The following is a 17,047-nucleotide window of genomic DNA, read 5'->3' as shown; positions in this document are numbered from 1 at the left end:
CATGTATTTGAAGAAAAAGGCAGTCAGTTTCAGCCAGATAAAGTGCTGTTATGAGACTATATTAAAATTTTGACATAGGAATCACTTAGCAATGTCTGCAAACCACAGATATCTTGGAGCAGAGTATATTTCTCTAGTTCACATATGCATTCTGTCTCAACAATTTAGCAGTAGCCCTGTTTCAGTACATATCTGCTATAGTCCCATTTACAAAAAGAACCGAGCCTACATTTATCTTAGAATGGCTCACTCCAGCGTACGGAACCCTAGCCTTCGGAAATGTTCATGTTGGCTATCATTTTGTCTTCCTTAGTAATCTGAGAAAATCATGGCCATCAGACCTGAGTTCACCCCCACTTCCTACTGTGCCTTGATATCTTCTCCCTTCCCCCTGCATCTTTTCTTTGTTCCTAACTATGGGAAATAAAGAAGAGACACCCTTCCTCATTTCTCAAACTCACTCCCACCACCAACCTGTGATCTTGTTCCCCCAACCCCCTGCCCGCTCCCAATGCAGTCTTCCTCCTCTACCCCATCAGAGGTCTCCCTGTTTCAGAAGCAGTGATCTGCTCCTGTGGGCTCCGTTAGGAGTCATGCTGTTTATTCCCTTTCATTTTCAAACTTCTTACGTCCTCACCTTAAACTCCTGTAGTTTTTTTCCCCTCCTCTGCTTAATCTGTGCCCTCATTTCTTCCCAATCCTTTGGACTCTTCTCAAGTCCCATTTTGCTGGACCTTTCTGCAAGTGTTACATTTTACCCTCATCTTTCTGGAAACTTCTCATTCCATTTCCTAAATGTGATCATTCACTTAGGACTAGGTCCCTGGGCTCCCTCTCTTCCTTTCTCATTCCTGAGGAGCTGTTTCACCTCTCACAGCTTCAGTCAGTCCCCTCCAGGGAGATGATTTCTGAATGTGTGTCTAGGCCTGGCCTCTCTCCCAAGCTGCTGCTGGACATTTCCATTTGTGTGGCAGTCACCACCAACCCAACACACCTAACACAGTCAGTGTTCATATTTAGTTGGCGCTGTCTTATAGTACATGTTTGAAAACGTGTTTAAATATTGGATAGCCTGTAGCACTGGGCACCATTGGAGCTGTCTAAAGCTGTCACTTCCCTGCTCAAAACCCTTTGCTGGGTGACATCTTTGCCTGCCATTCAGGGCTTTCTGATACTGAGTGGAATCTACATCTTTGCCTTTACTCTTTTTTTTTTTTTTTTTTTCTGAGACGGAGTCTTGCCCTGTCACCTAGGCTGGAGTGCAGTGGTGTGATCTCGGCCCACTGCAGGCTCTGCCTCCTGGGTCCAAGTGATTCTCCTTCCTCAGTCTCCCGAGTAGCTGGGATTACATCCAGCTAGTTTTTTGTATTTTTTGTAGAGATGGGGTTTCACCATGTTGGCCAGACTGGTCTCGAACTCCTAACCTCAGGTGATATACCCGCCTTGGCCTCCCAAAGTGCTGGGTTTACAGGCATAAGCCGCTGCGCCTGGCCATAGTTCTCTCTTAAGGTTGTGTTTAAACATCCCAGCCACTTACTTTTCAACAAAGCAAAGCCTTTCCCTGGAGTGGCCTCTCCTATGCCATAGCTGCCGTTTTTCTTCCGTAACTGCTTCCCTCTGGTGACACTCAGCAGCTCCTTCCTTTTATCTTCCTCCGTTTCCTCCTCCTCATTGGTGACCTTGCTCTTCCTTTCTCTCTCTCAAAGGCCTTGTCCTAGTAAGTACTTAATATGCATTTGTTTCCTTGAATACATTAAAGAGGGCTGATAGTATCAAATTCTAGTGTCAAAAAAAAATGTCAATATTTATCTTCTACAAAGGAAGATGCAAAATAGCCAACCCATTAGAGGTTAAAAATAAAATTGTTAAAGTTTGAATAAACATTTCTCTTACTCTAAAATGTAAATTAAGGTAAATTCCTACCTAATCATGGGCTACTTTAATCTCATCAAAACCATTAGCATAAAATGTTGTTATAATGAATTTGAAGGGCTCTAAGTCTCAAGTCTGCAAACCTTTTCTGTAAAGGACCACATTGGCCAGATGTGGCCTTGATCACACATTCTGTTTATTATTTTTTAAGACAGTCTTTAAAATATAAAAACATTCTTAGCTAGGCCCTATGCTAGTTATTCAAATCTGGTAGGCCCATTTGGCCATTCAGCTTATCTTCCTATTGCAGTGAGTCCCTGCAACTATAGGAGGAAAAACAAAGCCACAAGGGTGTGTTTTTGTGTGGCTTGCATTTTGAATAGGTTTCTGTCTTGTCTTTTCCTATTGTGTGGAGGCTGTTCACTTGAAAACAGTATGCACTTAGAGTTTTTAGGAACCAGTTTGTTTATTCGGCAGTTCTTAAAAGCAGTTTCAGCAGTCTTATTCAGCCTAGGGTTCCACCAAGGCTGTAGCAGCGGAAATCTACCTTCAGGTAAATTATACATGGAAAAATCACTCAGAGCCGAGGGGTGTCTCCATATAGCAGCTTAGTCCTGAGCACATTGAGCGATGGTTTTTGCCAGCTGCTTCAAAAACCTGACAGGCAGGATCTGTTTAGACTAAAATCGATTCCTAAAATAATAGACCTGGGCTGACTAATTATATAACTGCAGATCTAAAAATGATGAGGGATTTCCTTATAAATTACTATGGAATCATGACTGGTCCTGTACTGTCTGGGAGTTGAAAGTAGAAAGAAAGCGTGGGGCTCCCATTTCCCCGGTCCCTGAAGAGTTCTTGGGGTGCTGCAGCGCACGTATTCCCCTGCAAGCTGAGCCTGCTGTGTTGCTATTCCCAGTACCCCTTCCCTCAGGGGGCAAAATGCAGAAACCCTGTCCCAACGAAGTCTCCCTATGGGATTCTCCTTAGCTGTAGTGATCATGATTACTGTCATCTTTGTCCCCCCTGGTGTTCAAGGTAAGTTTGAACCTCCCCAGCCTTGCCAGCTTTTTGGGGTCGCCAAAGCACATGCCTGCCCGCTCACTGCCCTTGTTGTCTTTCTCCCACCCCATGCAGAGTACATCCAGAAATACGCCACGGAGGAGGCGCTGAAAGAACAGGAAGAGGGTACTGGGGACAGCTCATCGGAGAGCTCTATGTCTGACTTTTCCGAAGATGAGGCCCAGGATATGGAGTTGTAGTAGAAAAGGCACCTGCTTTTCAGAAAGACTATTATTTCCTAACCATGAGAAGCAGACTATAATATTCATATTTAAACAAAGCAATTTTTTTTATTACTAAACAAGGTTTTTATGAATAATAGCATTGATATATATATATTATATATCACCCTTTAGATCTTGATTTCTTGGTCATTTCTCAACCTGAGGTGCATAGCATATTCCCACATTCCATTTGGTAGCAATATGCGGTCTGAATGCATGCATTCATGAGTCCATGTGGCCAAGTCAGCCTGTGTGCTACTGAACTGTCAAAGGAAATAGCCGCTCTGATAGGTAGATGTGAGTAAAAAAACAGGAAAAAATCGCTTCTTTTATTGATGGTTCCAAAGAAACAAACCAAACCAACCAGCTCTTGGATGTGAAGATAAAATAGTGCTTTTTTGAAATGGAAAGGAAAAACTTGGGGAGGAAGAGGCCTGCTGTGGGGGCATTGGAGCCAGCCACATAAGAATCAGAGCTGCTCCTTCCTGTGAATCCTAGGTGGCCCTATGTCTTCTGTGGAGTTACAGTATAAAACAGGGAGCTAATTAGAGTATTAAAACTTAAAACCATTTTTTGACTCTGATTTTAAGTACGTTTTTTTATGTCAGTTCCTGCCCTTCACACTACCAGGCCCTGCAGCCACAGTGTTCTGTTGGAGAAACTTGGAGAAGTGTTTTCTGAAGCAGTTCTTTTTCTTGGGGTAGAGCGTGTAATCCAGACTTGTTTTTGAAAGGACAGCACAGGAGGAGAAAAGTGACTGGGACAATGCTTCCTCTCATCCAAAACACATGCAGAGTCACATCCTCATCCTAGTGTTTGGCAGTTTGAGACCGCTACCCTGAACTTAAGAGCTTTAAATGTGAGGGTTGTGTTTCTGGGGGGGTTATTTTTTTGGTGCGTGTGTGTGTGTATTGTGCTTAGAAGGGTTGCAGATTTCATCTTCACCTACCAAGAGGCGGCCGCCTCCTTGGACAAGCCGCTCATGGACCATTAGACTTGAGAAGACGACCCATGTGGTGACTGCAAAGCACTGGGTACTTGCCTTCACGCTTTGGTTTGGTTTTCCCTTTTTCTGCTGCTCTTGGCAGCAGCCTGGTCATCATCTGCTTGTGGGAGTGGGAAATGGGCATTTTAGACCCAACACAGGTTCTAAATTTAAAACAAATAATAATTGGAACAAATAAAGGTTCTTGTACCCAGAGTGATCCTACATGGGAAAAACAAACCAGCTTTTTTTAGAGAGTGACCGAGTAGGAAGAAGGGATTCAGAAATATGATGTAGTAGAACATGCCCTGCAGGAAGAAAATGTTTTCTCTCCTGTGTATGTTAAGAGGAAATCAGTTTAAAATGCCTGCTAATCAAATGTCAACTCAGCTAACCATCTGTCCAGGTTGCTGCAGAGTTTCTTTCAAATCTGAATGTTGCCTGCTGAACTCGGAGGGGAGTTTGGAGAAATTTTATACAGCAGCTCTGTATTCTTTTTTTGCCGCAGCCAATAAGATAATAGCCGAATTAGCCAATCCTAAAACCTTCTAAAGACGATTTTTGAGCATCCCACTGGGATTATTTAATTTTTCTTTTTGACGTGTGTTTTTAGTTTAGAAGTGCTGTATTCCACGAGGTTTAAGTCAGTGAGGTTGGAAGATACCCTATCTTTTTTATTCAAAAAGCACAATCAATCTTTTGTTTGAAAATCTATATAAAGTACAACTTGCTTTTAGCATGATTATTTTCCTAAATAAAAAGACAAAGAATTTACTTACTTTATGTTAATTACGGGCATGAAACAAAAGGTTTTCTTTAAAAAAAAAAAAAAAAAAAAGTGCAGTGATGTAGGGCTGTGGTTAGTTAACCGTACTGAGTTATCCATCTAGCATCTGTGGCTTGCTGGAAGGGTAGTATTAACTATTTAACATGTAATGGTGTACTTCACTCTTACCTAGCACGCTGTCTTCTCATTGCTTTGGGGGAGGGAGGGTCTCTGCTGGCACTGTCTAACTTGCTTACCTGCTGACTTTGCAGTTTGCTTGTGCTATGACATTTATTGTAGGTGCTATTTAGGGTAGGCTTAAAGTGCTGGGTGGTGATTTGAGTTCAAACAATAAAAAATTGTATTTTTTCAATATTGTATAAACAATAGTGTTCTAATTACCTAAAAAAAATAATGACCCATTAAGAATTGCTTTTGATCTTGTCAAAAAACTGAATAGACCCCAGTTTCGGGAAGGTGTGTGAGCAGTGCCATGACTCTGCCCCTTACCTAATCCCACATCTCTCTTATGATAAGACATTGGCTCGCCTCTGACCAGAGCCCCAGCACCAGAGAGCCGAAGATGCAGAATTGTCAAATGACCTGCTGGGGAAGGTTGTAGGAGTTAAGCAGATTTGAGTGTGGCTGCAGAGAGAGAGTGTGTGTGTGTGTGTGTGTGTATGTGTGCACACGTGTGAGTGAGCAAGAAAGTATGTGTGTGTCCATATAAGTCTGTATGATGAAGGTGGGATAAGGCTCCTCTGTTAGCGCTGGAAGCTCCTGTAATTGCCGCATGGATCCCACTGTGCCCTCTTGTTCTGTGCAAGTCTGTCCTGTCTGGGCACTAACCTTGGTCCCATGCATGTTTACATTCTGGGTGGGGCTTTGCCTCTCCACTGGGAAACTGACTTTTGCTGGGTTGAACAGAGTCCCTTACGCTTTTTGTCCCCTCCCTGCGTCTGGGAGAGGTGGGAGTAGGAGCCCAAACACACAGGTACAGAAAGATCTGGAAGAAGGCCTGGCAGTGAATCCAAGGATTCTGGGCCCCCAACAATAGATGGTAGCGTGAGTCTGGAGCCAGGGGTGTTTCACCACCAAATGCCTTTCCAGGCTGCCCTTCCAACACTCAGAAAAGCATCCAGATCCCTGGGCAGAGGCTCTACGTTCTTGGCTTTAGAGGTTGGTGGCAGCGGCAGCATGTCAGAGCCACTTCTGGCGGTTTCCCTCCCCTTTTTAGTGCCCATAGTTTTTGGATCCTCCCTTGTGTTTTACCAGCACAAGCCATTCTTTGCCCCTGTTCACATAACTGAGCTCAAGCTCTTGCCAAACACCAATGAGCAAGATGGTTGCAACCTGGCAACATTGAATCCACCACCTTTGGGCTCCCTCTGGAAGCCCCAGCACCAGGGGCTTGTGGGCACAGGGTCAGTGGTAGCCATCTTAGACACTGGCATTTGGCTTTGTCTTCAATCTCATCACCCTCCTTGAGGTTACTGTGCAGTTTCAACCAGCATTTTATCCTAGTGAGGTCATTATCAGGAGTTGCCATATCATCTCTCCAGTACCTAACATTTCTCATCCAGTTCAAAAGCTGTTCTGACTGCCAGCTGGCTGATCTAAGCTCCTGAGGAATGTCTCAAAGGAATTTTTCTCTCCAGAGGCCCCCTGAAGTCCTAGTTGGCATTGGCCTAGCACATGCTTTATGTTAGGCCTCCCGTTGGGATGGCTGAGAATCATGAAAGACAGATCCTCCGCTAGCCTCTATGGGTCAAGTTTCTAGACACCAAGTCTCTGGGAACTAGTGTTTGATTTTAAATGGCATGTGGCCCTTCCTCGTTTCAGTGACTTAGAAAAGTAAAAGCCATTTAAAAAAGTTAGCAAGATTTTTTATCGACTTCCCAACTGGGCTTCCAGCCTTGTTGAATGAAATCAAGTATCTCTGATTGGGCGCAACGAACTGCATTTCTTTGGACTTCTGAATCCATGTTTGTGCTTTCTCTGGCCCCTGAACACCTCGGCGATTCTGTTAGGGATGGGATGAGTGGGAGGAAGCCTTTTGAGAAGGGGGAGCCGGCCCTGTCATGCTCAGGTTTTCCACTCATCTGAGGAAGAGCCAGGGCTCTGAATTTAGCCTAACACTCATCTTGGCTGTGGGCTTGGGAAGATATGGCCATTATTTATGGATTGTATTTGGTACATACTGTGTGATACTTGAAAAGATAAAAGGGACTGCCAGCCCCTAACTGAAATCTGAAGCTTTTTATCGCTTATTTTTCCTCGCCCTGTCTCCTCCCTTCCACCTTTCTCCTTGCATTGTGATGATCTAGTAGGCACGTCTGTCAACAGGACACATGCCTCCTCTGACTATAACCTCTTAATAGTTGTGTATAATGAAAACTGTAAACTTTTTTAAATAAACGTGTATATACCTTGGCAAATGGCTGGACCTTGATCAATAAGATAATGGCCCTCATGATTACTCTCAGCTGGTTTTCTAAAATACCCTCTCTGTTCTGGCTCCTTTGAGCAGCAGACGCTGGCTTCTTTTGGCTGAGCAGCTTAGAATGCAGATAACTAAATTAGTTTGGGAAGGGAGTGGCACCCTTAGGCAGTAATAACCAAGAGGCTCTGCCCAGAGGCCTGTCCTTGAATCTGGAACTCAGATGCACGACTGCTGGCTATGAACGGAGCTGTGAGGTTCCTCCACTAGAGCCGTGTAAAGCCCGAAGGTCCCTGTCTACCCCCATGCCTAAACGTAAGCCCTGTCAACTCACGCCGAGTGAGGATACTCTGTGGCCTGGAGTTCACGGACAGTGCAGCTTCCTGCTGGGGCCGATCTGCCTTAAACAGGTGGTCCTCTGCCAAGTGCTAAGCCTCCTGGGAGATGAGGAACGGTGGGTTTTGCATGGTAAAACGCTAATCGCTGGATTAGACCAGCATTTCGATTCCTTTCTAAAGCGTTTGCCCTTGGTTACCACCAGATGGCGATGCCGCTCAGTCTAATGGAGACGGTTTTGTTAGCAGGACCTTAAGACAAAGGAAATAGTGTTGCTTTGTTCGCGTGTTCTCATTCCAGCTCTTTTCCACTGTTTTCTCCTTGTTCCCCTAAACTCATTTTTCTCCTTCCCTACATCCTGATGCATTCGCGCCAGTTGACCCGGCTTCATACCTACCTGCCAGATTGAATGAGGTGGGGCTACTGAGGAATGGTGTGCCAGTGCCTGCTCCCTCCCCACTGGCAGGGAACCCCCCAGCTACCCTGGATGCCTCCAGAGCCCAGAAGCAAAACGTTCAACACATTCTTTGTGAGTGGCGCTCATGGACCCTTTAGCCGAAGGACTGAACCACAGAGCCATGAGTTCGAGTCCCAGCCCTTCCTTTAGCTGTGCAACTTCAGGCTCCTCACTGGGCTTTCATGGACCTTGGGTGCTGAGCTGTAAACCGACATCCCTAGACTAGTAGGTTCTGACTCTGCCACCTTGTGACTCAACTCTACCCAGGTTGCGAAACAGTGCCCCGTCATAGGATAGAGTAACTAAGAGAAGGTGCTGTATATTAACCACGAAACACCAAGGTTTCAACACAGGTTTAGAGTTTTTAGACTCAAAGAGCGTTGGGGGTGTAGAGCACTTTCCAGCCTGAAGGGGACTTAAGAGGTACATGGGTCACGTGAACAGTCATTCCATTGATCTCAATAAGGCAGCTGCTTTTAAACCCCTCCCAGGAGAAGTCTCAGTGTAGTCTCTGGCACTTGGGTCCCCTGACCTGCCCCCTCCACCAACCCCGGTAATCTCACCCAGCACCACTCACCCTCTCAGCCACAGTCTAGCTGTTTCCCAAGTGGCAGGTGGCTTGTCACTACCTGCCCAAGTCATTGTTCCTTTCCTGGGAAGGGGACTGGGGTTTCTGAGGCACATTGTCCTGGAAAAGAAAGCTAGTGGGCTCTGAGCCCCACAGCTTTCTTGCTGGCTCTGAAGGCTGCTCTGTCCCCCTGGGAATGAGTGGCTGTGACACTGGATCTGGGGGTGTCACGCTTCCCACCCAGAACCAAGACAAAGGATTTTTGTGACTCCCACAATCCCTGGAGCTGTAGAGGCCTTGCAGCCCTCTGGCAGGCTGAGCAGCCCTATTTGTAAGTAGCATCTCAGGGACTCATCCCCCCCTAAGTCCCGGACAGTGCAACTTGGGCCCAAGCCTGCTCTCTCGGGCCTCAGGGTGTACTGTGTGTGTGCCCCCCAACGTCTTGGAACTGAATAGTTATCCTGACCAGGGATTTAATGTTAGAAGATAAAAGATAGGAGCATTTCCCTCTGGCTGTGTGTGTGTGTGTGTGTGTGTGTGTGTGTGTGTGTGTGTGTGTGTACCTATGTAGTCAAGGGTGTTTATTTTCGAAAAAAGGGCACTTCTGTGGACCTGGGCTCCTCAGAGCTCTTTGGGGCTCAAGACTTGGCTCCCAGGACCTGGTGTCGAGGGGTCAGAGGTGGCAACAACAGACTTGGACTCCCTAAGAGAAAACACCCTTCTGGCTGCCCGTACTTGACAGTGAACCTAGAAGGGTGTGCTGGATGCCGGGTGCGGCTGGCATTCAGGCCTCCCTCAGCTTCCTCTCCTGGGGTCCTGGCCGCCAAGGCCAGCCAGCACACAGCAAGAGGCTCTTTGGAGAAGCTTTGGCCTCCTCGTGGGCAGCCTCGCCTCCACTTTCCTCAGTTCTGTAAGCGCATCAGGGCCTGCTGCACGCCACTCGTGTGTTCACACGCATAGGACAAGGCTTTTAAAGCTGCGTTTCTTTTTTTCTTTTTTTTTGAAATAGGATCGCCCTCTGTTGCCCAGGCTGCAGTGCAGTGGCATAATCATGGCTCACTGCAGTCTCAACTGATCCTCCCACCTCAGCCTCTTCAGTAGCTGGGACTACAGTCACAAGCCACCACGTCCAGCTAATGTTTGTATTTTTTATACAGATGGGGTTTTGCCATGTTGCCTAAGTCTTGAACTTCTAGGCTCAAGCAATCCGCCCACCTTGGCCTTCCAAAGTACTGGGATTAAATTTTAAAACGAGCGTAAATTGTTCTGCAGAACAACTTTGTTTTGTAGGACTACTTCTCACTTTAAATGTTGAAAATGTAGCATCCAAATTGAGATGTGCTTTGTGAAATACCCCCTGGATTTCAGAGTTAGCACAAAAATAAGAATGCCCTCATGAGCCACCGCACCCGGCTAAACGATACGTTTCTGCCAATTTGAAAATTATGTGCTGGTAACAAATCAGGGTTCCAGAAACATGCCCTCCTCCAGAGAGGACCACCATGGGCAGGGCTGAAGAGGGCTTCCCCTCGCTAGCCTCACTCACTGCAGTGAGCCCTTCGGTAAGTAGACCAGGACATTAACTGCTTGTGCTGTGCCAAGTGGCTTAGTCACACAGTGGCATAACCATGCTAGAACCTGGGTCTTCAGGCCATCCATACGTGTTCTTTCCAAGAATCATGCTGTGCCAGGCTCAGTGCCTGCCCCCAATGCCCACTGGGGCTGTGGGTACCTGTGTCTGTGAACCTCATGCCGCCTGGGCCCGATGCGATGCTCCCTGACTGACCTGCCCGGGGCTCACTCTATGGGCGTGGTCTCAGGATCAGGACCTTTCCCCATACACATCCCCATTTCCACTGACAATGGTGTCGCCAACCTCTGGTGCCTGCAGTAGGGTCAGAAGATAAAACTCTTGATTTACCTCAAACCCACTTCCTAGTGCAGAAATATAGAAATAGAATGTGATCTACATTTATCATTAAAAACATTCTAGTAGCCACGTTTTTTTAAAAAATGTTAAATGTTTCATTTAACTCAATATATCAAAAATATTGCAGCGTGAGGCCGGGCGCCGTGGCTCACTCCTGAATCCCAGCACTTTGGGAGGCCGAGGCGGGTGGATCACCTGAGGTCAGGAGATCGAGACCATCCTGGTCAACATGGTGAAAACCCAACTCTACTAAAAATACAAAAATTAGCCAGGCATGGTGGCAGGCACCTGTAATTTCAGCTACTTGGGGGCTGAGGCAGGAGAACCAATTGAACCTGGGAGGCAGAAGTTGCAGTGAGCCAAGATGACGCCACTGCACTCCAGCCTGGGCAATAGAGTGAGACTCTGTCTCAAAGAACAAAAATTTCAGCATGTAATTCACAGTAAAGGAATGAGATAGTTTGAATTCTTTATTTTTGTGCTAACTCTGAAATCCAGGGGGTATTTCACAAAGCACATCTCAATTTGGACGCAACACTTTCAATATTTAAAGTGCCACATAGTCCTACAAAACAAAGTTGTTTTGCAGAACAATTTACACTCGTTTTAAAATTAAAAATTAATTAAAATTATATACCACGAAAAATGTGATAATCAGTAGCCACAGCTGGCTACCTATTCAGAAGCACGGGCCCTAGCAGCCTCTCCGTGCTGCAGGGATCTTTAGAGAAGCAGTCCTGGCGCGGTGGCTCACGCCTATAATCCCAGCACTTTGGGAGGCCAAGGCGGGTGGATCACTTGAGGTCAGGAGTTCGAGACCAGCCTGGCCAACATGGTGAAACCCCGTTTCTACTAAAAATAGAAAAATTATGCGGGCATGATTGCACATATCTGTAATCCCAGCTAGTCCGGAGGCTGAGTCAGGAGAATCGCCTGAACCTGAGGAGGTAGAGGTTGCAGTGAGCCGAGATCGCATCACTGCACTCCAGGCTGGGCGACAAAGCGAGACTCCGTCTCAAAAACAAAAACAAAAATCAAAACCAAAAACAAAAACCACGAAGCAGGCAAGTGACAAGAGCAAAGGAGCAACTTTGCTTGGGAATCTACGGCAGAACCCAGAACCTCCCAATCCGCAGAGAATGTTCCAGGGACTGGAAGGGTGGACGGCGCACCCAGTCCGGTCCCTGGGGGCGGACTGGGTGGCCAGGCCGGAGCTGGCAGTCAGGGGAGCCTTGGGGCCGTGACTTCCAGGACGTGAGAACGCCGTCAGCCCTGCCTCGTGGGCCGGAGCCTAGCAGGCCCCGGTAAGGGAATCACTCTGTGGGTTACACCTGTCCTCCGCGGAACTGGAGCTGCCCGGGCTCGAGGCGTGGACAGCGCAGCCCAGCAGGTGAGCAGGCAGGGGCGAGAAGGGCTGAGCGGATGGGATTGGGCGGGGCGGGCGGGGTGGGGCGGGGCTGCGGAGTCCGCGCGGCAGTCCCCGCCATGGCCACCAGGTGGCGTACGTGCGGCGTGCTTCGGCACCCGCTCGCGGGCGGGAGTCTGGGTGGGGCGGGGTTGGCCGGGGCGGGGCGGTCCAAGTGGCCCGCGGGCGTAGACTCGGGAGGCCTCTGGCATCTGCCCCACCTGAGAGGTGGGAACCGGGCAGGGAGGGACGTAGATTTCTCATCGACGTGACCCTTGTAGGGAAAGAGCCCCCCAAACAGGGAGTTCGGTAGAGGCGCCAGAGCTGACATGGGCACTGCCGCAGTGCCAGCCACGGCCACCAAACCCTCCCAGCAGGGCGGGGCGGCCAAGGCAGGGGTGACGACGAGAGGGGCGGTTCAGCCCACCTCCCCCGCTGATCTGTCGGGAAAGGAGGAAGAAGGGTCATGAAAGCCTCACACACCGCTAGGAGGGCGCATCCTGGAGCAGGGGGCTGGATCAGGACCGGGCTAGATGGGAAGGAGCTGGGTAAAGGGAGGGCACCCGGGTAGGGCGTGGCCCGGGCTGTGCGGGGAGCGGGGAGTGGACTCAGGGGGAGGGGTCAGCGTTCTGGCTGGCCCGGGGGCACGTGGCCGGGGGGCACGGCGGCAAGGGGGTGGGATGGTGGAGTGCTGGCTTGGGGCCAGGTCAGGCATCAGAGGCACAAAGTAAAGGATACAGAGAGAGGGAAAGGGAGAAAGGGAGAGACAGAGACCTGAAGCAGGAGGGCCGAGCGGCAGGGCGGGAGGCGAGGATAGTGGGTGGGGCTCGGGCTGCAGGGCTGGAGCCTGGGGGGCCTGGAGCACAGGGGCAGGAGGAAGGGACAGGAAGGATACCTGGGCCTGCAGGGCGTTCCCTGCGGAGATTGATTGAGTGAAGACTGCGACGTCCACCTTCAGGGCTCTCTCTAGCTTCCTCTTCCTGTCTCCTATCACTTGCTCTGGGGGAAGCCAGCGGGTTGTTTTGAGCTGCCCTCTCCTTTGGAGAGCCCCACCTGGCTGGGAACCGAAGCCCTGAACCAACAGCCAGCAAGAGCTGAGGCTTGGCGACCACCAGCGCGTGAGCCGGCTGTGGATGCCCGGACCCGGTGCAGCTGAGAATGGCTGCGGCAGGCCTCATCAGCGATCCTGAGCCGCAGCAGCCTGCGAGCAGCTTCCCGGGCTCCTGACCCTCGGAAACTGGGAAATAGATGGGAATGCGAGTTTGCTGCTTTAAGCTTCTAAGTTTTGGGTCTAATCCATTATGCAGCAATAGATACCTAATAGTCTGTGGTTTTTTGGAACCGCTGTATTTTCCCCATACTGCTTATCTCTTAACTAGTTTTATGTGAGATAGAAAAATAGGGCGGGCACAGTGGCTCACGCCTGTAATCCCAACACTTTAGGAGGCCAAGGCAGGAGGATCACTTGAGCCCAGGAGTTCCAGACCAGCTTGAGCAACATAGGGAGACCCGTCTCTACAAAAAATGTAAAAATTAGCCCAGCGTGATGGCACACGTCTGTGGTCCCAACCACAAGAGAGGCTAAGGTGTGAGGGCCACTTGAGCCCAGGAGGTTAAGGCTGCAGTGAGCCAAGATTGTGACATTACACTCCAGTCTGGGCTGCAGAACGTGACCCTGTCTCAAAAAATAATAATTTGTAGCATATTTAAGGCACTGCTATAAATTTTTTAATTTTCTACTTATTACAACTAAATCTAATCTTAAATGATTCTATAATAAAGACGAAATAAGAATGGAATGGGAAATTCGTTTCCTATTCTTTCTATCTGTCATTCTAGCTTTGACTTCCATTTGGAAGGCCACCTCATGGTTCAATACGGTGGCTGGAGCTCCAGAGAAAAGGTGCTCATCTCTCAGCCGACAGGCCCTTTTTTTTTTTTTTTTTTTTTTTTTTTTGAGACAGGTTCTCACTCTGTCATCCAAGCTGGAGTGCAGTGGTGCGATCTTGGCTCACTGCAACTTCCACCTCCCAAGTTCAAGCGATTCTCCAGCCTCAGCCTCCGGAGTAGCTGGGATTACAGGCACCCGCCACCATGCTCAGCTAATTTTTGTATGTTTAGTAGAGACGGGGTTTCACCATCTTGGCCAGGCTGGTCTTGAACTCCTGATCTCAAGTGATCCACCCACCTCGGCCTCCAAAAGTGCTGGGATTACAGGCGTGAGCCACTACACCCGGCCTGCCAGTTCCTTTTAAGGAGTCTTGGAAGCCTCCTCCATGCTTCCACTTAAACCTCTTGGGCCAAACTGAGCCACAGGCCCACACCCTGCTTCGGGGAAGTTGGGAAATATACTTCCTCGCCTGGGCACACTGCGCCCTTGAATAAAATTGGGGTTCTAGTGTAACGTGGACCTTGCATTTTTGGAACCTATTGGAACAAGTCAGCTCTTTAAAAAATTGTGAGACAATTGGGGAAATTTAAACAATAAGTAGTATGTTATGAGATAAATAAATTATGTTTTTTTTTTTTTAGAAAGGATCTCACTCCATTGCCCAGGCTGGAGTGCAGTGGCACAATCATAGCTCACTGCAGCCTCAATCTCCGGGGCTCAAGTGATCCTCCCACCTCAGCCTCCCAAGTAACTGGGACCACAGGCGCACGCCACCATGCCCAGGTAATTATTTGGTGTTTTTTTAGATGTGAGGTCTCACCCTGTTGCCCAGGCTGGTCTCAAACTCCTGAGCTCAAGCCATCCTCCTGCCTTGGCCTCCCAAAGTGTTGGGATTACAGGCATGAGCTGCCGCACCTGGTGATTATTTTTTTATAGGTGATAAAGGTGTTGTGTTTTGTGATAAAGGTATTGTGTTTTATATGACATTGTGCATATGTATATATTTACTAGTGTATATGTTCAAAAATTACCTGTTGGAAATACTTACTGAATTTATGGATGAAATTATATGTCCAGACTTGTTTCAGAATAATCCAATAATGGGGTGGGAATGTAATAGAAGAAACAAGGTTAGCCATGTGTTAAAGCTGAATGACGGCTATGTGGCCATTCTTTATATCATTCTCTCTTTTACATAGGTTATACATTTTTCATAATAAAGGTTTTTTTAGTCTGTTTTTTTGTTGGTTGGGTTTTGAGATGAAGTCTCGCTCTGTTGCCCAGGCTGGAGTGCAATGGCACAATCTTGGGTCACTGCAACTTCCACCTCCTGGGTTCAAGCGATTCTCCTGCCTCAGCCTCCCGAGTAGCTGGGAGTACAGGTGCGTACCACCCTACCCAGCTATTTTTGTTTTTTTTTGTATTTTTAGTAGCGAATGGTTTAGTAGAGAAGGGTTTCACCATGTTGGCCAGGCTGGTCTCAAACTCCTGACCTCAAGTGATCCACCCGCCTCAGCTTCCCAAAGTGCTGAGATTATAGGCATGAGCCATTGCACCCGGCCTTTAGTCTGTTTTTAGTAAAAGTCTTAAGGTCTATATTTGAAATTTTGCAATTCTAAAAAATCAGGATTCTATTAATATTACTAAGGAATAGGAGAGGTTGGCTTTACCAACATATAGAACAGGCTCTGTCACAGTGACTAGCAGCAGACCCCAGTCCTTAACTGGCAGAGATGGGACAAATGCTCCATGATCTGATGTCCTCCCTCCAGGCCTTGAAACAAGCTAGACCCCTCAATTGCCTGGGACTTACTGGATCCTGTGTGTGGCCAGATTTGCATTCTAGGCCTCGGATAAAGGGGTTTAGCTGGAGGCATATAAGACCCTGGCCCCAGTCCCAAGCAGTTTATAATTTATTTGAGCAACCATCACAAAGCAACAACACCCGCACTCCAAGTAGTCACTCCAAGATAGCAGCTAAGTATGTGGCAAAGTACATGTGTGTTCTTTCAGTGAGAAGGGTGAGGCCAAGGTGTGACACCTGGAGGAGGAGGCAGGGATGAACTGGGGAATGATAAGGAGAGGAGACCCATCTGAGAGAAGAGCATGGGATCAGGAGGCTTTGCTGAACCTCGCTGCCAACTGCATGGCCAGAGGGCTGAGGGAAACAGGCTCTGTGCCTGTTTCTGGCCCTAGCAAAGGAATGTGTTGTTCAGGATAAAAAGGCGAGCCACAAAGTCTCCCTGTTAACAGTGACAGTCATAACAACAGCAACAGCAGCTAGTGTTTTAATGTTTCAGGCACCCAGCTAAGGGTTTAACTTACAGCAAGGCCATGAGGCTGGTATGATCACCCTGCAGTGGACACCTGTTATTTCTGCCTACTCAGCATCTGTTCCCCGTTCATCTGGTATCAGTACTGCAATGCTATTTGAGGGAACAACTCTGCCTCCCTCACCTCATCCAAGTGGTTTTTGGAAGCTAACTCCAAAACTCCCTCTCCCCGCAGTGGTGGGGCCCTCTGACCCAGCCAGCCAGTCAGGTCCCCTACTCAGTTCAGAGAGGGGCACATGACTGGGGCTTCTGTTGAAACCATTGGGAAAGTGAAGGGCCTTTTTCCTCTGGGGCTGCAAAGCTCAGAGCTGGTGAGACTAGAGCCAGGTTGCGGAGAGCCTGCCTGAGAACTTCCCTGGACTTCTCCTTTAGGGGAAAACATCAAGCTCCTTCCTGTCATTTGCTATCAATAATCCTGACTAATAACACATCTTTAGTATTAAGGTGAGGAACAGAAAGGTGCAGTTATGAGCCCAAGTTTACCATGTCCTCTTAGAGTCTGCAGTAGCCAAAATGGGAAAAGTGGTATCTTGAGCCTTAGGAAGAGAGGCTTCCAAAAATGCAGATAAAAGAATAAATCTAAACCAAAGCTTTTAATAGAAGAAGGTGGCCTTCAATTAAAGATGGCCAGTGGCCAGTTGTGGTGGCTCATGCCTGTAATCCCAGAACTTTGGAAGGCCAGGAGAGATGGATCACTTGATGCCAGGAGTTTGAGACCAACCTGGCCAACATGGCAAAACCCTGTCTCTAGTAATAATACAAAAATTAGCCGGGCATG

The 17,047-nt window shown here is 48.1% G+C and overlaps 1 protein-coding gene across 2 annotated transcripts in view; it reads left to right on the top strand.

Moving 5' to 3' along the window:
* UBE2H (ubiquitin conjugating enzyme E2 H) overlaps positions 1-7,347 on the top strand; it is a 121,818-nt gene extending 114,471 nt beyond the window's left edge. For both annotated transcript variants that reach the window (XM_003261322.3, XM_030825578.1), the window contains one exon: positions 3,010-7,347. In XM_003261322.3, the coding sequence (XP_003261370.1) occupies positions 3,010-3,134 (125 nt within the window). In that variant the 3' untranslated portion in view covers positions 3,135-7,347. The remainder of the gene's footprint in view (positions 1-3,009) is intronic.
* The last annotated feature ends 9,700 nt before the right edge of the window (positions 7,348-17,047 follow it).

This window comes from Nomascus leucogenys, chromosome 13 (genome assembly GCF_006542625.1).
Source record: "Nomascus leucogenys isolate Asia chromosome 13, Asia_NLE_v1, whole genome shotgun sequence".
NCBI classification, from domain to species: Eukaryota; Metazoa; Chordata; class Mammalia; order Primates; family Hylobatidae; genus Nomascus; species Nomascus leucogenys.
This window is presented reverse-complemented; position numbering and strand designations above follow the sequence as displayed.